The sequence below is a fragment of the Stenella coeruleoalba genome, assembly GCF_951394435.1.
Source record: "Stenella coeruleoalba genome assembly, chromosome: 10".
NCBI classification, from domain to species: Eukaryota; Metazoa; Chordata; class Mammalia; order Artiodactyla; family Delphinidae; genus Stenella; species Stenella coeruleoalba.
In genome coordinates, this window is record NC_137156.1 from 74,569,693 (window position 1) to 74,592,924 (window position 23,232).

The 23,232-nt window shown below is 35.4% G+C and overlaps 1 protein-coding gene across 4 annotated transcripts in view; it reads right to left on the minus strand.

Moving 5' to 3' along the window:
- CFAP20DC (CFAP20 domain containing) overlaps window positions 1-23,232 on the minus strand; it is a 267,456-nt gene that overhangs the window by 93,923 nt on the left and 150,301 nt on the right. For all 4 annotated transcript variants that reach the window (XM_079935811.1, XM_079935812.1, XM_079935814.1 and 1 more), the window contains 5 exons: window positions 8,888-9,024; window positions 8,053-8,215; window positions 6,323-6,439; window positions 5,051-5,173; window positions 2,361-2,695 (listed from right to left, as the gene is read on the minus strand). In XM_079935811.1, the coding sequence (XP_079791937.1) occupies window positions 2,361-2,695; window positions 5,051-5,173; window positions 6,323-6,439; window positions 8,053-8,215; window positions 8,888-9,024 (875 nt within the window). The remainder of the gene's footprint in view (window positions 1-2,360; window positions 2,696-5,050; window positions 5,174-6,322; window positions 6,440-8,052; window positions 8,216-8,887; window positions 9,025-23,232) is intronic.

A 23,232-nucleotide genomic window follows, 5' to 3' on the forward strand; every position in this document is an offset into this window, starting at 1 on the left:
TGGGTGGGATGGGGGGGTGGGAGGGAGGTCCAAGAGTGAGGGGATATATGTATACATATAGCTGACACACTTCATTGTATAGCAGAAACTAACACAACATTGTAAAGCAATTATACTCCAAAAAACAAAACAAAACAAAACAAAAAAAACCCCCAAAAACAAAAAACTAAGCATCCAGAACATGAAGACAGATTCACTGTATTTTGAGAGCAAAACAAAGAAAGTGTTTTGTAATTTTGACAAATTAAATTAAAACTTATTCTTAAAAAATAAATAAAATAAAGTATGTAATCTAATTTCCCTTTGACTTATATAATAAATGGGAGAAATAATCCTACAGGAAAAGAATTTACAAAAAGCTCCCAAAAAACCAATTTGATAAAAAAGGGATCATTACAAATTCTAGAACTTGTTTAAATATAGCCTAGCACTTTTGTTAGTCATCTGTATTTTAGTTTGTATCTTGTTATTGCCTCTAACAGCAAACCTCAAAGCTTGCATAACATGGCAAGGCTTCTGCCCCTCTCTCTGGCTGCCACTCTTAGTAGGCTCTGACTAAAGGTGGGCCAGGGCAGGTGTTAGCAATGATATCGTTCCACTACAGACTCAAGCCATATTCTGATGGTCTTGGGACAGGGGTGACCAGAGAGCTATGCCAATCAGAGCTTTGAAAATGCATGATAAATTAATTTTCAATTTCATGTAGTTGGTAACAAGTACATGTCTGCACAATAAATGTTGAAGGATGTCAGAAGTAGAGTAGCTAGTAGCAAAAGAAAGCACATAAAGTGATAGCAAATTAAAATATTCAGAACTAGTATTCTTCATTTTCCCATAAAGCTCTATTGCTTCTTCTCAAGCCTTTTCCTTCATATAGATGGAGAGGTAAGTTCCTCATGGGGTGTTATTTAAAGGGCTGTTTCTACATAATACTTCCCTCAAAAGTTTTCCAGGGAACTATTATTTCCTACCTGCCATGACATTGCCCCCATCACAGTAATTCTTTTGAGTTAGGTAAGCTGTACACATGGGAAGGGGATGGGCCTACCCCATTAACAAAATGGTATGATTTATCAGATTAGCCAATTAATACTGTATAAGAATTGACAGCTGGGATGGGGGCAATACTAGATGCTGAAGACATATTCATTTTACAGTTTTATAGCTTAATTTTATGTAGGGTGAAAGGGATAAAGTTGTTCACAGCACATTTAAAATGTACTGTTTATGCATCTATGCATAAAGGGGTTTGTAGTAGGTTTATGTTTGGTATGACTATAGTTTCATCACACTCAGAAGTAAGGAGGTTATAAAAAAGTATTTCCTCATGCACTTTGCTACAGAAACTCATTAAAAGTTGCAAAACAACATAATTACTGCCTGAACAATCTCACCATATTCTCAACTGGCTCTGAAGGTAGGAGCTGTGGACTTAATGTATATCCCACTGTTGAAAGGGGTATTCTTAATCAGATATAGTTGTTAAAAAAAAGTTTTCTAAGTATACAAAAAAAGTTTTTCTGATTATTTCTATAATTTCTACATACAAATGATTTGTATAATTTCACTAAACCAAAACTTGACTATAATCTGCTTTTAAGATAATTATTTTTTCTAGAAAATATAAATGCCTATTATTAAAGAACAATGCTAAAGAAATTTCATAAATAAATTCCTTTCATATGGGGAAAAAGTTATATTAAGTTTTAAACAAATGTTTCAGAACTACACTAGTTTGATATTTAATTAGTTATTAAAAAACTTTTTATGAATTTACTGATTTATGAGATATAGGTGTATTCTAAATAATTGCAAACAGAAAACCTCCTGTAAGGCAAGCCCCAGCACTAATCCATGATTCATTACTTAAACTTTAATTGGCACAACTCTTGAAATTCTGGAACCATATGGAAAATAATGAGTCCTAATAGGTCTAAGGTGAAAAGATGGCAGGGGAGTTAGGAAGCCAGAAAAGTGTCAATTCAGAATGCTTAGCAACTGCAACACAATTTCCCCAGAGATCTAGAACAATGTGTTCTCAATATTTTACTGGACATGCTATCATATAACTAAACTGCATATTATTTCTCACTCTGCGAGGCAAAGGTTAAAATGAAAAAAGAAAATCAAACCAAAAACTGGTTTCCATAATTAAAAATGAAAATGGCTGACTGTTAATAAAAAAGGCAGCAATTTAGAGTTACCATAACAATCTGAGGCAACTGTTGACTAACATTGCAATCTGCTGCATTTTTATAAATAGCAGTTGACTTCCCCTCTTTCATTTCAACTAGTTTTAGTGCTTAGTTGGAGACAACAGAACTGTGCTTTAGAACCATTTCACTCATCAAGCAATGTACCTCTTCGGTGCTATCACCACCGTAAAAATCATCCTCCAATTGGGTGTCTCTCCTTATTACACTGGTATCTTCTTTTAGATCCAAAATAAATGGGCACCCCTCTGGGGACATATTCTGAGTCTTTCCATGAGGTGCTGATCGTGGTCTTGATGAAAAAGTGAAAATATCCTTTGGAACAATCTGGGTTTCCTCTGTCTGTTGGTCACGTTCATTTTTCTTGCTGGCTTCTAGACACAGGTGTGAGGTGTTGCAGGAGTTTTCATCCAGAAGTAGAGACTGCGTGCTGGAGGCCAAATGGGGGATGTGGTCATCATTTTCAGGAAATATCCACTCATCTGACATTTGCAAAAGATGACAAAAATTAGAGCAGTGTTCCACAAGTGTTATTTTAGGCAGGTAGTTAGGTTAACATTCCTTCTTGTTGAAACACAGATTTATCAAATAATGCAAAAGCCAAGGAAGGCAATTTATCCACCATCTTGTAACCTGCTAAACATTTAACCCACAGATAGTGCTTATAGATACGGGCAACTCATTTGTACTTCCTCTCCATCTGAGTTGAAACACTGGCCAGGAAATTTGTAAGTCTGAAATAATTATCACCTGTCTTGCAGCAAGTTCTTTATAGCACAGCCTCATTAATTTGGTATTTCAGAGGGGGAAAATCTTCCAAATTTAAAAGGGTTTGAGTTACTAATTTCTTTTAATTTCAGGGGGACAGAGTACTTAACAAGCTCTTTAAACAAAGTATCTGGGCCTTGTTCAGATTATAAAACATGGAGGAGAGGAAAACCACGAAAAGGCTGACAGTCTTTCCCTTTCCATTCTACTCATCGGTACAGGACAATTCATAGATTAAACTGCTAAACTTGTCAATAGCAAATCCACAGAAATATTTGTTAATGTGACTGGTGAATTCTGCTGGTGAAAAGGACCTTTATGTTCAATTTTAATTTAATTTTAGGAGAGAATGTTTTGACATGAAAATCTTTTTGCACATTGTTTTCTTTAAAAATACTATATACTACAACTGAGATATATTTTTATCAAAATTTAAAAAATTTTTAATCTTTATTCAACATTGAAATAGACTTTATAATTCTATGACCTGGAAAAAACAAATCTCTATAATAAACATTATTAAAAGCAGGCTTACTTTCTTCTTTAGAATGACAGCAGGAAAAGTTGAGCATTTTCTCAACTTACTCTTTTTTTTTTTTAATTTATTTTTTGCTGCATTGTGTCAATGGTGAAAATCTTACAAGAATTCGTGTTCTGCAGAACCACAATGTAGACGTGGTCATTTTACTCCTGACTCTTGAACTATATTTATCATCACAAGAAGAGTAACCAAGAGCTAAGATTTGCTCACTTGAAACTTTAAAGCTAACACTACAAAAGCAAAAGCAGAAAGCAAACAGAAAGACCTTTAATAAAAATTATATTGATGGCACAAATAGAATTGTATTCTTCTCAACTGTATTCACCTATTTCTTAACCTAAGACTATGATTATATAACATAACTTGCCTATAAAAAGGGCAATAAATATACATTTCTTAGAGAAAATCTATTAGGGACAAGGCTTTCATATTTTCTGTAGGTAAATGGTCCATAACAGGTTGAATATATCAATACCCAATCTGACCACATTCACAGAAAATGTGGAGGGTCCTGAGTCAGTGTTAGCTGTGGTCAGGTGAAATGAATAGATTCACTGGGTTGTCCTCTTTTGGACAGCAAACTTTTGCCTGGTGCTAAGCACCTAGTAGGTGCTTTGTGAACACAGTAGGTGCTTAGTAAACCTTGAATACGATTACAAAAACCAATGTGTTGCATTATGTACAAGGATACGTAAAGAAAACAGGAGGAAAAGGTCCTGGGAATTTTCATTATGCAATTAAACAACTTGTATGATCTAGCACCAAACATATTATTAACTGTCAAAAAGTCAAAGTAAAAGAAGTGTTCTTACACCAAAAGAACTCTAATTATCTTACTACCACATGCTTCTTTGGAATGTGTAGTTTTACCTCAAGTATTTCCATATCAATTGTAATGAATAATTTGGTGTGTTTTCTTAGGAAAATATGTAAATTACTGTGTAATCACAATATTGCAGCAAACAAGATAAATGCAAGAATGATCACCTAAACATCTAATTAGTTTTTCTACACAGTCAGATTTATGCTAGAGACACTAATTGCGCCTAATATTTTAATGAAGGCTTCAACACTGCATAAATAAGACTGACAACCTACAAACAATTTCCATTTATTTTCCTTTTTCCCTAGCTCAAAAACAATTTGCCTTTGTAAAAGTACCACACACCTGCTAGGCAAGATATGTTGATGGGTTCAATGCTCTACACTCCAACCGTCTCCATTATAAAGAGGATTGGAGAAGTGCAACAATAGATAATCTTCGGGGAGGGTGACAATGTTATATGAAAACCTCAAAGTTTTAAACTTTCATTCTGAACAGGACCGCTTGTGCATTAAAACTTGAAAATAAAAATACTCCTTCAACCATTAAAGTCTGACATAAAATTGGGGTTAAAAAGAGATTGAAAAAAATGATTATTTTAGCAAGTGACTGCATCATGACTTTTCAAAATGACTGGGTTTGAAATATTTAACATATTTATATTTTATTAATCGTTAGCAATTATGGTATAATAAAGATGCTAACCTGCTTGATCAGGAGACTGGGGTGCTGGAGAGCTGGGGTTCAATGTCTCTGTTCTCTGTTGGAACACACTGGTGAGGACAGTTGTTGCTTTATGTTCATTTCTGTTATTTCCTGAAGAATTGCCTTTATTGGAATAAATATTTTCCTCTATATTACTTCTTTTGATATATATACACGTTAATTTTCGAAGAATGGTACTGTGGTATACTTTTCTATTGGATTATTGAAAAGCAAGTAAGAGGTGACAATACAGATTATATGCAGTTTTTTTCTTTTTCAGGAGAGTATTTTAAGATGAACTCAGCTGCATTTTTGTAGAGGTTCATCTTAAAATTCCTTGATATTTGCATGGGGACATTTTAAATTTAAGTTTTACAATACGCAATAAAAGGAATTCCAAAACCCATATAATTTTTAAAAGGTCCTATATTTTTTACTTTGGTTCCATACAAAATGGAGTGTGTTTTCTTTAAATTACAATTTTTACTGAACTCAACTCTTTTAAATGGAGCTCTTTTCTTCAGCACCTTAAGAAAAATGGATACAGGCCTTATTGCAGAAGTAATTTTTCTATCTACTATTTTATAATGATATCATGAAACCTAGCAAGCAGAATTTTGGCCTACCCAAGAAATCTACATTTTTGAGAAATTATGCTAACAGGTGCGTACATGATACATTCTGGGCTTGATTCAGGATAGACTAATGCATGTGTATACAAATCTATACATATATGCCTCAAATCTAATATTTTAAGCAATAACTATAATAGCCAACTATATTTCTCTAATGCTTTACTGGTTACAAAGAGTTGAAACTTTAACCTACATTACAGTAGATGGCAAGGAGTCTAAAAGGAGAGACAGCAAATGTAAAAAACAATCTAGAAAGGGCCCAATTTAAAAAGAGGAGAGATAAATGAAAAATGAAAAATTATGAGTTAAGTTCAATTTTAGTGAAGTCTGCAGGCAGGAACTTCTATCAAATTTGGGCCATTTTAAAAAATCAATAATTTAAGCTTATTCAGCCTTTGAGAGTAGAAGTAGGAAGTCCTTTATTTTTGTGGTACTGTCTATTTAATCCAACAAATCTCTGTTAGGGCTATAGAGCAATTCTTTTGTAAAAAATTTGATTTCCATAATCCTTGTAGAACAGATATTTATATTTTAAATGAACTGGTTCATAATCCCTTGAAATTTACAACCTGCAGAGAGAGATTCCATTACTCTGAATAATATACAGATATAAGATAGTATTGAATTAGTACCATACCGCTGGGTGTCTCTGTCCTTTCTCTGCTGGTTCTTTTTAACTGTAATCTTCTCCTGTTATTATTCTTATCAGCTGATGGTTCTTGAGGGGGATGTGGATGCATAATATGTAGATTGGCTGGTACATTTTCATATCAAAGAACAAAAAGCCAGAACAGAAAGTACTATATAGTTTGAAATAACTCAGTAAATATAATTATAGCTATAATGAGAATGTTCACGTATCATTTTGACAAAATGTAAAGCTGTATAAAAAACACAACTTATTCCTTTATAGGAAATAGGTGTTTATTTCTATTCCAATATTAGAATTGTATCAGGCTTTCATTACCAAATGTAAAATAGAGAGCTAGTGGGAAGCAGCCGCATAGCACAGGGAGATCAGCTCGGTGCTTTGTGACTACCTAGAGCGGTGGGATAGGGAGGGTGGGAGGGAGATGCAAGAGGGAAGAGATATGGGGATATATGTATATGTATAGCTGATTTTCTTTGTTATAAAGCAGAAAGTAACACACCACTGTAAAGCAATTATACTCTAATAAAGGTGTTAAAGAAAAAATAAACTACTAATACATTTTATTCATGTAATATAACCATATAGAGAGCTACAAGTAATTAGATTAATGTTAATCTTGCAACATGCTATATTAAAAAATATTTAAAAATGAAATTGACAGCCAATACAGAAAAATTATTTTTTCCTTTAAAAGATTTAAGTTTGATTCAACAAGAGCTTAGAGGGTAGTTTCCAAAAGAACCCTGCAGAACTGAGATCAATCTTGAAGAATTCCTAAGTGTAATTTAACTCTGTAACAATAATAATAATAATAGTCATAGCAGCATTTGATATTTTCTGAACATTTAAATTCTTGGCACAATATGATGTGCATGACTGACTGTTCTCACTGAATTCTCATACTGACCCTTTGAGGCAGCTGTTATTTCTTACTACTACTAGTGCTAGTAGTAATTGTATCCCCATTTACAGATGGGGAAACTGAGGCTCGTAGGGTTTAAGAAACTTGATCAAGGTCTCACAGACAGTGGTAAAACTGGGACTGAATATCTATGTTATTTATTTCCTTATCTCAGTTTTACACTCCATGGGAGACAGAGTCTCTAACAGTGATCGTTAATTTCTAAATCAAATAAAATGAACACAAATGCCTCCCCTTTTCAATGTTCACAAAAGTCAGACCAGTTAAAGTGGACAAACTGACAGGGAGTGGTAAGCCTTGGGTTCTGGTCTCAATTCTTTCCAGTGATTACAAATTGCAAATCACTTACTCTCTTAGCCCTGAATTCTCAATCTATAAAACGGGATAAAAGTTTTCTTCACCAACAGAGTTGTTTTTGTACCAATGAGAGAAAATAAAGAGCACTTTACAAATGGAAGAGATTAATTAAAAGGTAAAACTAAGAACACTTAAAATGTACATGGGGTTTCCAAGACATAGCAATAATAGGATACTATACTATTTTCTCACTGTTATCAGAAAGTAAAAATACAGGGTTCTACACCAAGGTAAAATAACAGAATAAACAGAATGACAGGTTCCAGAAGATAATATATGGTATAAGAATTCTAAACGTATTTCAATATCTACCACCATTTTCATTTTTAAATGATAATTCTCTGGACTTAAGATCTAGTCAAGAATATAACTATGGATTTATCTTAACATTTCTCACTGTTTTCACTAGCTATCAATCTTTATGCATGATTCTTACCATGAATAGGTACAGTCTGCTTTATGTGGCCAATATTTTCTTTATCTCCTTGTGCCTCAGACTCAGATAACAGCAAGGTTGACATTTCTGCCCTGTTAACACACTTCTCTACTGTAGACTGCTGGCACGATTGGTTATTTTTGGACCCAACAGATCTTACTGTCTATAAGGAAAAGGAATTAATCTATATTTTAAAATATAGGAATTGCATTTATTTCTTGTAGAATCTACATAGAAGAAATAATAGCTGGACAAATAGTGAGGTAAAAATGAACTAGAGGAAATGAGAAGATTAAAAAGTTGGTGGAGAGGGAAATTATGGTAGAAAATTAGAAAGAAATAGGAGATAAATATAATGTAAGGTAAAACAGAAGACAACCAAATCTCATAGACACAAATTAAAATGAGCTCATTTGCTACACTCCATCTTTAGTAGGTAGGAGTTGAAATGAAAATCACTCTGTATGTCAGAAATTCAGAGGAAATTAAAAATAAAAATATAACATTTGAGAATCTGTTCATTATAAGGTGTCTGGTGATGATCCAACTCCTTTTTGAAGGAGACCACAAAATGTGCTCACATATATTTGCCTTTAAGTTTTGTGCACATATTTAATGAAAAGAATGCTCAAAGATGTTAATTGCGTTGACATGACGAAAAGAAAACAGTTTTGAGGTCTTTTAAAATCCAGAATTTCTGTTCCAAATTTATTCAACCCCCCTGCTTTTGGCATGTAGTCTCTCTCCCTCTTTTTTTTCCCTCTGCATTGGGAAAAAAACCCTTCCCTTCCCATGCCATCCATGCTTACATAAGCTGTTCAAACCCCGCACCTACCTCACTGAATATCCTCATGTTATTTCTTCTGCCAGAGAGTGGAGGTGGTCCAAGAACTTTGGATCCAAAGGCAATATGACAAACATCTTGATTTTTACCGCTCCGCATGCTACCTGTTCCTCTGTTAATGAACTGATCTGTTTTGATAAAGGAAGGGAATAGTAGTCCATTAATGGGCGTAATGACACACACCATGTTGCAATATTTCTGAAAGTACAATCTAGGGGTCATATGATGTGAATCCTTCCCCGCTTTAACCCTCCCACTCTCCCAGGGCACTTATAAAAATGCAGATCCTGGGGTCCAACATCAGATCTATCAGATCTATAGAATTAGAATCTTGTGTGTGTGTGGGGGCAACAGAAATCTATAATCTTAACAAGTGGTTAAGATTAACTCCCAAGTGGTTCTTTTGCTCAGTATCATCTGAGAACCACTACCACAAACGTTTTTCCTCATAGGAAAAAAGAAAAGAAAGGAAAGCTACTGAAAAATACACAGCATTTTCTCTTTAAGGAAATAATTTAAATAAAACTAACTCCATTGAACAAATATTTCATTGAGCACTCCCAGGCATTTCCTAGAGGTTGTCAGTGATGCAAAATGGATAAGACACATTGCTTGCCCTCAGGGAGTCTGGAGGGAGGTGATAGTACAAGTAAACAGGTAACTACAACATAAGGCAGACCAGTGGGAATGAAGAGTGACTTCTTGAATGGACCTTGAATGACTGATAAGATTTCAAGAATAAGAGAGGTAGGGTGCCCAAGGCAGAAGAAAGTGCCTGAATAAAGGCATGGAAGAGTGAAAGGGTAGGGTATGCTTGGGGAATAATGAAATCACCCGTTTAGCTCGGGTCACTAAGAGCCTGTTCTAAATTCGGTAGGCAACAGGGAATCACTGAAGGTTTTGGGGAAAAAGAGACCAAACTGGTATCACCTCAAGGATAAGGAAGCTGTGCTCACCAAACCCTGCTGCCTTTTCCTTCTGGGCACACAGCTAAATTACATTTCTGCGGCTTCCTTGCAGTTATATGGGTCATGTAACTGAGTTCTGGTTAATGGAACGTGAGAAGTGGAATGTGTGACATGTAAACCATCTCCTGCCCCTAAAACTTCCTGCATAAGCCCCATGCTCTCTCTTCCCTCATCTCTTGACAAGATGCAGAAGATCCAGTGGAGGACCCCTCTGGGAGCCACTAGATGAAAGAAGCCCGAGTCTCTGAAAGACCATATGGAGGGATGCCCAAGGAACTCTGACTGGACTAGGACTGTGGAGTTCTGTGTGAGTGCAGGCAGCCTTCTCTGACTAAAACAGCAGGTGAGAGTGACGGCTCTTAACTCAGAACACGGCCCACAGCCTAGAAAACCTTCTGCCATGTCCTGCTTGCAAGACAGGACCAACTTGAATATTACAATGTTGGCCCTGAGTAAGTCCAAATTTGTCCTACAGTTCTGGACATTTATGAGCTACTGGCAACTTCTTGTCTGATCTATTCTCCTGAAAAAAATTCCTATGGTTAGCTAGTTGGTCTCATTAGCTTCTGCTAGAGAGCTGTAATTTTATAAGTGGTGGAATTAAAAACCATTCCTATGTAACAGTCATGAGAAAAAGCACAAAAGTTTGTGAAAACATATCATGCTTAGGAAGCCCCCAACATTTAGATCTGAGTGGAAGTAACCTGAGTGGGTATATAGGTGTTCTGGGGGGTCTGTTTCTGTGTTTGTAATAGATGAAGCTGAAGACATGGGCAAGGGCTACACTGCTGAGTTGATCTAAAAGAATTTTTGCTGGACAGAGGATCTAAGGTGGCTGGCAAAGTGGTGGGGAGAAATACCATTCCAGTTTTCTTCAAATTCCTGAAGTCCTATTACGTAGTGATTTTATTTGTCCAAATGGCAGAATCAGAACTAATGAGTAGAATTTACTTCAGAAAGCTTTTATTCTAATTCTGTGAAAAATCACAAAATACCCCAAAGAGCCAAACCAATCTTGAGAAAGAAAAACTGAGCTGGAGGAATCAGGTTCCCCGACTTCAGGCTATACTACAAAGCTACAAGTATGTATGGCACTGGCACAAAGACAGTATGGTACTGGCACAAAAACAGAAATATAGATCAATGGAACAGGATAGAAAGCCCAGAGATAAACCCACCTATGGCCACCTAACCTATGACAAAGGAGGCAAGATTATACAATGGAGAAAAGACAGTCTCTTCAGTAAGTGGTGCTGGGAAAACTGGACAGCTACATGTAAAAGAATGAAATTAGAACACTCCCTAACACCATACACAAAAATAAACTCATAATGGATTAAAGACCTAAATGTAAGGCAGGATGCTATAAAACTCTTAGAGGAAAACATAGGCAGAACATACTTTGATATAAACTGTAGCAAGATCTTTTTTGACCCACCTACTAGAGTAATGAAAATAAAAACAAAAATAAACAAATGGGACCTAATTAAACTTAAAAGCTTTGGCACAGCAAAGGAAACCATAAACAAGATGAAAAGACAACCCTCAGAATGAAAGAAAATATTTGCAAGCAAAGCAACGGACAAAGGATTAATCTCCAAAATATACAAACAGGTCATGCAGCTCAATATCAAAAAAACAAACAACCCAATCCAAAAATGGGCAGAAGATGTAAATGACATTTCTCCAAAGAAGACATACAGATTGCCAAGAAGCACATGAAAAGCTGCTCAACATCACTAATTATTAGTGAAATGCAAATCAAGACTACAATAAGGTATCACCTCATACCAGTCAGACTGGTCATCATCCAAAAAATCTACAAACAATAAATGCTGGAGAGGGCGTTGAGAAAAGGGAACCCTCCTGCACTGTTGGTGGGAATGTAAATTGTTACAGCCACTATGGAGAACAGTATGGAGGTTCCTTAAAAAAACTAAAAATAGAACTACCATATGACCTAGCAATCCCACTCCTGGGCATATACCCAAAGAAAACCATAATTCAAAAAGATACATGAACCCCAATGTTAACTGCAGCACTATTTACAATTGCCACGACATGGAAGCAACCTAAATGTCCATCAACAGAGGAATGGATAAAGAAGATGTGGTACATACAGTGGAACATTACTCAGCCATAAAAAGGAATGAAATTGTGCCATTTGCGAAGACGTGGATAGACCTAGAGATTGTTATACAGAGTGAAGTAAGTCAGAAAGAGAAAAACAAATATTATATATCGCTTATATGTAGAATCTAGAAAAATGGTACAGATGAACTTATCTGCAAAGCAGAAAGAGAGACACAGAAGTAGAGAACGAACGTATGGATACCAAGGGGGGAAGGAGGGGTGTGGGATGAACTGGTAGATTGGGATTGACATATACACATTACTATGTATAAAATAGATAACTAGTGAGAACCTACTGTACAGTACAGGGAACTCTACTCAATGCCCTGTGGTGACCTAAATGGGAAGGAAATCCAAAAAAGAGGGGATGTATATATATATGTATAGCTGATTCACTTTGCTGTACAGCAGAAACTAACACAGCATTGTAAAGCAACTATACGCCAATAAAAATTAATTAAAAGAAACTTTTAGTCTAACATAAGGAACATCTTTCCTTAATTAAAGCATGTCTGGTTGTTGTGGTGGTGAATTTTCTGTCATTTTGAAGATGTTCAACCAGAAGTCTGGAAAGCTATTCTGGATATTATAAGTCAGATTCACATATTAGATGACTCTCTAATTTCTATTTCTAGCCTAGTCCTCTCTTCTGAGAGCCTCTCGTATACAGCGGCCTTCTTGACCAGCTCCTCCTCAATGTCTCGAAGACACCTCCAACTGAAAACCTGGTCTAATGAATGACACCATAAACCATTCCGGTTGAAAAGTCAGACTCTAGATGTCATCCTTGACACCTCCCTCCATCCTCTCCATATCCAATCCAGATCCACTTGTCTCCACCTCCTCCACCAGCACCATAATTTAAGCAACATCATTCCTCTTCTGGATGATCACAAAGCCTCTCAAGTGACCCACCATGTTCCACTCTGGCTCCCTGTCCCATGCTCTCTCCAAAATGAAGCCAGAACAGTCTTATATAAACATACGTCTGATTGAATCATTCCTTTTCCTCACTTAAAACTTTTCAATGGCTTCCCTGCTGCTCTTAAGATTAAGCCCTTAACATTACCTGCAAAAACTTGCATGTTCTGGCTTCAGTTCAACCTTAATACCCTCTATTTTCTGCTCTGGCCTCCTCAGTTCTTCCTGTCTATCAGAGCATTTGTACATGCTGTTCCCCGTGTAGGATCTTCCTTCCCCTCTTGGCCTTTATGTTTCAGCTCATGTGTCACTTCCTCAGACTAGTGTTCCCAGACCTCTCTGATTACAGTACCCAGTTTAGGTAGTCCCATAAGTTTTCCCTCACAGAAACTGTCAGAATTACCCTTTCATATATGTTTATGGGATTCTCTAATAATGTATACCTCAGTAGATATAAACTCAGTGGTCTACTTTGTCACCCCTGAATTGCTAGCCTAGTGCTTGACACAGAGCAATAGATCCTTGCTGAGCAAACTGAATGAATCATAAAGTATAATGGGTCAGAAGGGAAGCTGGATTAAATGACTAAATATTTCTAACTACTATTAAAACTTATTTTTAAGAAAAATCCACCTGAGACATTTATGTGTGAACTGAGGAGGCAGACTGTACTGGACAACTGCCAGGATGTGGGGGATGAGAGAGAAGGGTCAACAGTGACCAAGACATTGATATTTACATGAACTGTGTGGCTTTCAACAGCTGCAGCGCTGTGGCACCACAGTCAGATGCCTACTCAGCTTACACGTGAGATTTCCTAATGCCAGCAAGTAGACTTGGCTATGTGTGCATCTGCATCTTTTCCAGTCATTTACAAATATCCATTTGGAGTCAACAAAACTTTGTTAGTCTCTCAGGATCAGCAATAGAAAGAAATGACACTCAAATTCCAGGACAACTGGAAAAATCTATTACAGACCCATCATTTGTACCTTCTGTGACCAAATAAAACAAATCCTAGATTACTGATTTTGTTCTCAAAGGTGGATTTTCCCAGAAAGAAATAGCCACTGAGAGCCCTAAAGGTATGTATGGGACATGGCATAGGCCTACATGGGAGTTTTCAGTACCAGATTAGAAGCCTTTTTCTTCTTCTTCTTTTTTTTTGTTTAAACTTCCAGTCACAGGAATCATTTGGCTTATGGGCATATCTTTCTGTTCAAACATTGTACTACGTCAGTTTCCTTTATGTTTTTTCATATTCTTCATCTATATGCAGGTTGCCCCCAAAGAATTTAAGTTTCTTTGAGTAGAAAGACCACTTTTTTTGGCACTGCATGTATACTCATCTGCTGAGCCCAGCAAAGCATATGGTAGACAATGGATAAATCTCACCAAAATTGTGGACAGTATCAAAGATTAAAAGGAAAACTTTTGGGGGACTATTTACAAAAATCATACTGACACAGTTCCAGCTATAATTTCAACAAAATGAACATATTAAATAGTTCATAGCTATTTAAAAAGTGAAAATTCCTAAATACCTTTAACTTGTTAGAGGCATTTCTTGCTTAGCAGTCAAGAATCATTGACTTATCTCTTGGATAGTCAATGGCTATTAAAGCTACAACTAAACCTGATATGATGTAATTCCTTGAATCACAGAAAATAAGATGTTATTCTGTATTTTATAAGAGGATCTACTATAGGATTTCTTTAAAGAGCAATCTACCACTGTGTGTTTAAATTGAAATCTATTTTTTAAATTTTACAAATTTTAGTATACCTTTTTTTCACAAAGCAAAGTGTACAATAATCCACTATTTAGTATCTCTTTAATTAGCAGGGCTTTTTAAACTTATTAGCACAATTAACACATACACATTCTTAAAGTCCGTTTCACTTGAATAATTCTGTTTATAATCATATTGTCATAATTATGTCTACAAACATGTATCATGCTATGTGTCCACGATAACAGGGTCCTAATTAAAACCTACAAGGAAAAGTAACTTAGACCTTTGGTTTCTAAAATAAAACATAAAAGGGACGAAGTTTCTATAATGAGAAAAATCTTAATGAAAGAAAACTACAAGCAGAAATGCATGCCTTTTGAATTCTAAAAGGAGTTCTTTTAAGACCTGATATCAATATATATAAGGTTAAAAATCAAGATTAGATTAAAGTCATACTCTAGGCGTTTCATTTTCTTGAGTTTGTGGAAAATGAACTGGGTGTAGGTCAGAGATGTTACCATTAATTTGTAGTTAGATTATAAAACCTGAGGGTCTACTCTCTAATTATCGTTTAGAATAATAAACATTCATTTTTGTCTCAAGGTACAATATTCTAACTATTATAGTCATTTAAGTTTGCAAGGTTTTCAAAGTTTAACCAGAAAAACCTGCTGAATTTTCAACTGTAATCATTCAGGGGTCATGCTCAAGACTTACATCTATTATCTAATGATCAAATCAGAATTAAACCTGCTACCAGAATCCGGATTTTGAATTGGATTAATTTTTATTTTATTATATGTGCATTGATATAAGGAATGTCAAAAACACAAAAAAGACTGATCTAGTAGAGCAATATTATTTTAGACAAGTTATTTAAACTTTCTAAGCTTCACTTTCTTCATCCATAAGACTGAGATAATAATAGTACTTAAGTCAAGGCATTTTTGTTAGATTATATGAAACAATGCATGTAACATGCTAAATACTGTGCTTAGTAGGGAGTAAATATGCTATTAATACCTTCCATCTTGAATAGCATTTAACAGTTTATGAAGTCCATTCACAATCATTTATCCCTTCGTTCACACATTCTTTCATTAGTGATTGGGCACATAGTCTGGGCAGCCACTGCTCTAAGTACGGAATAAGATAGGCAACAAGGTGGACACATCACCTTCTCCAAGGCACTCTGGGTCTCACGGGGAAGACAGATATTACAGCAAGTAAGTCATAAATAACTACATGATTACAACTGTGGTAAGAGCTATGAAGGGAAGGCTCAAAGTGTGTTTAACAGGGGTCTGGTATCTAGTCTCTAGGGTGAGGGAAATGACATTCAATCTGAGGTCTAAAGGATGACGGATATGATGATGTGTACATGATCTTTATGAAATTTCCAGTCACTTTGTGTGATATTATTCCACCTCTACAGATGAAGAAGCTGAGGCTCATGATGTTTAGAGATCTGTCCACTCAGAGCAGGGTCTCAGAACCCAAATGCCCAAGCCCTCTTTGTGCCTGCCCTCTTTTCACCACACATGATACTGCCTTTGGTCGGCCAGGAGGGCATTGCAGGAGATTCTTTCCTTGTCCACTATTTATTCTCTGTGCAGTTTTGTAAAGCCATCTAATTAAAAACTTTTGTTTTGCTATGTGAAAAGTGGGTCTAATAGTGATTATTTGGATAAGTACGAGAACTTTATGAATATGATAATTAATGTATTTGATGAAGACTAATGGGGTCCCTGAGGAATCAAGAATGGGATAGAATGCTGTAATAATCTTTTCCAAAGGGAAGAAAGTGGTGGTGGAAGCAGGGGAGGGACAAAATGAAGTGGCTTGAATGCCGGGCAGGTAACATATAAGTGACAAGCAGGCACATGTAGAACGTGGGGGAAACTGCGGCTAATTTGAGAGTGCACATCCTATGCAAAGTACTTTAATTACAAACTTTTTTTTTTTTTAAGAAAAATGTCTATTCAGGTCTTCTGCCCATTTTTTAATTGTGGCATTTCTTTAACCAACAATCTTAAGACAAGGATTACCAAAAATCTGAGTTTAGAAAGAAGAAATTAGAATGTCTTGTTTTTTCCTGAAGTCAGAATCTCTCTCTCTTTTTTTTTAAGGTTCTACTTCACAGTAGATTTTGTTGCTTGATTTGAAATTTGCTTTCATAATGTACAACCCAAAGAAGAAATTCTAATAAAGATCTCACCAATGCCAACTATGGTTAGATTACTATTTCATGGTTTTGCTAGATCCTTTATCTGTTTGCGATTGAGTTAGGAGATATGGATGTCAGTCTCTCCTTATTTAAAAAGAAGTAAAAATCCAGTAAGACTGCTGCTGTGGAAAGGAGGGCACTTGGGAAAACTACCTCCTAATTTTTAAGCAAATTACTAGTTTTTTTTTTTTTAAGTAACTTAATCCAAATGACATTTATTGAATACTCCTAACAACAGCAAAATTTACATTCTTACCAAGAGCATATGGCACATTTAATGAGATAGACTCTATTCAGGACAAGTCTCGACAAATTTAAAACACATCACTTCATACAAATTATTTTCTCAAGTCACACTGGAATTAAATTATAAATCAATAACAGAAAGATCTCAAATGTTTGGGAACTAAGTAACATACTTAACTCCTAAGTAACCCATGAATCAAAGAAAAAATGAAATTAGAAGATATTTAGAACAGAATGAAATAAAAATACAATACCAAAATTTGTGGGATGTTGCTAAAGTAGCACTTATGGGGAGATTTCTAGCACTAAATGGCTATATTAGAAAAAGAAAAGTTTGAAATCATTGACCTTGATTCCCACCTTAAGGATAGAAAGAAGAGAGCAAATGAAACCCAAAACAACTGAAGAAAGGAATAATAAAGATCAATGTGAAAATAAATGAAACAATATAGAAAAACAGTAGAAAGAATCAATGAAACCAAAAGCTTGTTCTTTGGGAAGATCAGTAAGAATGATAAACCTCTAGTTAGACTGACCAGGGAAAACAGAGCAAAGATACATATTTTTAATATCAGGAATAGTAGTGGTATCACTATAGATTCTCCAGATAATAAGGCAACATTATGAACAACTTTATGCCAATACATCCAACTACTTAGACGAACTGGACAAATACCCTGTAGGACACAAATTACCAAAGCTTACTCAAAAAGAAATAGTTAACCTGAAAAACTCTTTATCTATTAAAGAAATTGAATTTACAGGTTATAAAAACTTTCTCACGCTGATAAATTCCACAAAACATTTAAGAAAGACACAATACCAATTTAACACAAATTCTTCCGAAAAGTTTTAAGGAGTGGGGGAAAGGGGGGAGGAAATATTTCCCAATTCATTCTATGAGGCCAGCTTCACCCTGATACCAAAAGCAGACAAAGTCATTATAAAAAAAGAGAACTATAGTCCAATAATCCCTTACGAACACAAATTGAATCAAACAATAGACTAAAAGGATATTTGCGTCAGGACCAAGCAGGGTTTTCCCCAGAAATGCAAGGTTGGTTTCACATTAAAAACTCAATCAATGTGATTCACCGTATTAACAGACTAAAAAAGAAAAAAAAACATGATGATCTCATAAATACAGAAGATGCATTTGACAAAATCCAACATCCATTCCTGATAAAAACTGTCAGCAAACTAGTGATGAAAGGGACTTGCTCACCATGATTAAGAACATCTATAAAATCTCAATAGCTAACATGATACTTAATCATTAAAGACAATACCTTTCCACTAAGATCAGGAATAAGACAGGGCTATCCTTTCTTGCCACTTCTATTAAACTTTGTACTGGAGGTCTTAGCCAGTGCAATCAGGCAAGGAAAAGAAATGAGGCATTCAGATTGGTAATGTAAAACTGTCTTTGTTCACACACAGCATAATCATCTATGTAGGAAGTCTACTGGAATCTACAAAAAGCTACTAGTAGTAATAAATAAGTTTTGCAAAGTTACAGGATACTAGATCAATTTACAAAATTTCAATGTATTTTACACACTAGCAACAAACAATTGGAAATAGAAATTTTAAAACTTACCACTTATCAGTAGTATCAAAAGATATAAAATACTTAGGGATAAATCTGAAGAAAGTTATAAAAGAACTGTACCCTGAAACTATAAAATATTGCTGAGAGAAATTAAAGAAAACCTAAAAAAAAAGAAGTTGGAAGAATCAACATTGTTCAGATGTCAATTCTCCCCAAATTGTGACCTATAAATGCAGCACAATCCCAATCAAATTCCCAACAGGGCTTTTTGGCAGAAATTCACATGTTGATTCTAATATTCATACTAAAATGCACAGAGTCCATAATAGCTAAAATAATTTTTGAAAAAGAAGGACAAATCTGGAAGGCTCACACTAGCTGAATGCAAGACTTAGAAACATATAGTAATAAAAATCATGATACTGGCATAAAAGCAAATAGATAAATGAGACAGAATAAAGAGAATAAAGAGTCTGAATAAAGAGACCAGAAATATAACCACAAGTATATTGACAACTGATTTTTGACAAAGGTGCAAAGGAAATGCTGTGGAGAAAAGGACACTTTTTAGCAAAGGCTAGAACAACTAGATATCCAAATTAAAAAAAAAAAAAAGGCCCCAAAACCAAAAATGTGGATTTATATCTTATACTATATACAAAAATTAATTCAGTGGATCATAGACCTAAATGTAAAACCTAAAACTGTAATTTTTTTTTTTACATGGAGGCATAAGACAAAATCTTCATAACCTTGGATTAGGCAAAAATTTCTTAAATATGTCACCAAAAGCACAATCCACAGAAGCAAATTTGATAAACTGGACTTGATCAAGTTAAAAACTTCTCTTCAAAAGATACTGTTATGAGAATAAAATGTAAGCAATAGACTGGAAAAAAATATTTGCAATTCATATATCTGAAAAAGGACCTATATCCAGAATATAGAATGAACTCTCAAAACTCAGTAATATGAAAATAAGGAATCCAGTTTAAAAATGGACAATAGAGTTGAACAGTTGCTTCATCAAAGAAGATTCAGGGATGGCAAATAAGAACATAAAGATGCTCATCATTAGTAATTATCAAGGAAATGCAAATCAAAAACCACAATGAGATACCACTCATTGGTACTGGAAATAATACCCACTGGTTTGAATATAAAACGTTACTACTATTTTGGAAAATAATTTGGCATTTCTTAAAAAGCTACCATATGATCCAATCATCCCCTCTTAGGCATTTACCCAAGACAAATGAAAGCTTATGCCCATTCAAAGACTTCTACACAACTGTTCACAACAGTATTATTTATCCATCAACAAGTAAATGGGTAAACAAAATATGGCACCTTCACACAATGGAGCACTATTCTGCAATAAAAAGGAATGAATTATTTCTACAAACCACATGTGCCTATCTCAAAATGAATTTTAAAATAATTATGCTGAGTGAAAGAAGCCAGAAAAAAGGGTATATATATTATATCTCATTTACAAAATTCTAGAAAATGCAAACTAATCTATAATGAGAGATAGCAGATCAGTGAGGATGGGGTTGGGAGGAAGGGATTATGAAGATTATGAGGAAACCTTTGGGAATGATGAATATGCTCACTCTCCTGATTGTGGTGGTTTCATGTCTGTGTGTGTGTGTGTGTATCTTTTTTTTTTTTAAATTTTTACAAGAGATAAATAGACTGACTCCAAGCATTGTAAATGGATGACCACAACAAAAGTAACAATAAAGCAAATTACTAGTTTTGATTTGTCCTTAGTAGACCACTGCAACTTGTCATTAGTAGCTGCATGCTCAACTTCAATAACCAGATCTGATTCACTAGTTCAGTTAAAGTGGGGTCCCATTAATGGAAATAAGATCATCAGAGCCTACAGTCCTCTGCAGACTAAAAGTCATTAACTGACATGCACTGGGAATTGACAAAGTGAACAGTGCAAATGTGTGGTAACATTGACTTTTTGGAAACACAACTGTTTTATTAATTTCATTAAATGCTCTTGATCAAGTTATACAGCATTAAAAAAAATGCACTTTAAACAGAAGTTTCAAGGTTTCCTTTTTAGCTTGGGTGAACATGCCAGAAAGCATCCACAGGAAGCAGCTACTTCCCTCTGTAGCAGCATCACTGAGATCTCTTAATTCGTGCATTTATAATAAAATATCACAATTTACATGAGTACTGTTAAGTCAGTTTCAAGAACACACAGTCACTTTTCATGCAAATTCAAATCTCACCACGGGGAGTCCATATTTTAGAAAGACACAAAAACAAATATTTCAAATGAAGAAATACCTCCTGGCTTTTCCGTGATTAAAAAGTCTGTCCTTGGGCATTAGTCATTAGCTACACCTTTCACATAAAATCTCTCACAGAGAGAACAGTAATTTTTATTATAATCACTTATAGTAAGGTTCAAAGCCTACAAATGTCAAAATTAGCAATTGAAAAGTATTTGTAGAGGGACTTCCCTGGTGGTGCAGTGGTTAAGAATCCGCCTGCCAATGCAGGGGACAAGGGTTCGAGCCCTGGTCTGGGAAGATCCCACACGCCGGGGAGCAACTAAGCCTGTGCACCACAACTACTGAGCCTGCGCTCTAGAGCCTACGAGCCACAACTACTGAGGCCCGTGTGCCTAGAGCCTGTGCTCCACAACAAGAGAAGCCACCGCAATGAGAAGCCCGCACACTGCAACGAAGAGTAGCCCCTGCTCGCCGCAACTAGAGAAAGCCCACACGCGGCAACGAAGACCAAAAGCAGCCAAAAACAAACAAACAAACAAACAAAAAACAGTATTTGTAGAAAGAGAACTACAGAGTTCGATCCATGTTTATGTAATCTTAGCTGCCATACATGTGCAATGAGATTTACTTCAGAGGAACAATCATAAACCCTAGGGTTATAAATGAATATAAGTATAATTGAGATTCACAGGACAGAAGAAATATGCTTTTTGATGGTGATTATTAATTTTCTGTATATATGACTCAAGTTGACTATCCTTATGCTGAAAGCCCATTTACGGAATTTGCAAAATATACACTAATATCCTCTTCTATCAGGTGGGATCAAACACAGCCAATGAAAAAGTTTGTTTAATTATAATATTGAGTTAATGGTGCACTTAATATTTATTCAAATTTCTCTTTACTCTCTGGCATTATAAGTGTCCTTGAACTTTAAAAAGAAAGACTTTTAAAATATCTGGATATGGACTTGTAGTTTCATTTAAAGACACAATTCTTAAAACATTAAGCTAGAGAGACAGAAGAAAAAAAGAGCATTTACAACTGTAAAGAGTTACCTGATAGGCTCTTCAGTCATTTCTGTTATGGAAAGCTATCACAGCCTATTAGATACAGACAGAGTGTTTGGTTACTGAAAACACTCTTACTCATTGTATTCTGTGGAGAATCTTCCATTAAGATTGAACTGTGACCTGAGGTATTTACAGTGGCTGTCTGGGTAGTGCAAACTTTTTCATCCTTTTATATACAGGTATTTTCCAAAGGTTCTGTAAAGAACATAGATTGTATATATTCTAAATATACAAATTCTCCAGACGCGTCCCCTGCATCGGCAGGCGGACTCTCACAAATTCTTGCCTAAAATTGGGAATTGTGGAAGGTGATGGGGATATGGGGGGGGTTCATTATGTATTCTCTCTACTTTTCTTTAAGTTTGGAAATTTCATAATACAGGGTTTAAAAATGTAGTGCCTATTTACACTCTTCCAGGGTTTATACTGTAAAAGTTATAAAATGGTCCCAATTCTCTAGGAATATACAATTTAGGACATATGATGCTGATGAGGATTTACATATAGAAAATACACCAACAATAAATGAATACTGGATAAACAGAGAGTAAAAGTGAGTCTGTTTTTGCCACTCATTCATCTCATCATGGTTATCTCCTTTCTCCTCTTTCTACTTTGACCTCTCTCAAACTTTGACCACTCTCTCTTCCCCATCTGTTATCTGAGAACCAATAAGCCCTGCCAGTTTCCCCACTGTGGTTTCTCTAAGGGTCATCACTTTCCATTTTCATAACCACTAGTCATTTTATGCCTAGATGGCTGCAAAGACATCTTAGTTGTAATTCTTAATCTCTGGTCTCACTTGACTTAAAAATTCATCTTGAAGCCTGATGTCAAGTTCAACTTCCGAATAAAGAAGTTATCATTTGCCTATTTTAGGGATATAAGACTCACTCTTCTCATAGTCTTTCAACACAGCCCTCCTGCTCAGAGGCCATTCCTGTTATTGATCCCTCAGGAAACTCATCCATGCATTTTGCTGTCTCCTTGTCTTTGCTCAGTCTTCTGCACCATCTTACACTTCCATAAATCTTTATTTATTATAAATACTTACATGAGTATCTATTGAATAGCTTCAAGATCTACTTCTTCCTCCATAACTGTCCTATTTGACCGTCCTCTGAATTACTTCAGTGTGTATGAGTGTCATCTGACCCACAAAACCTTTGTGGGGATAAGTGATCTAGTCTCTCATTAAGGGTTCTCAACCATGGCT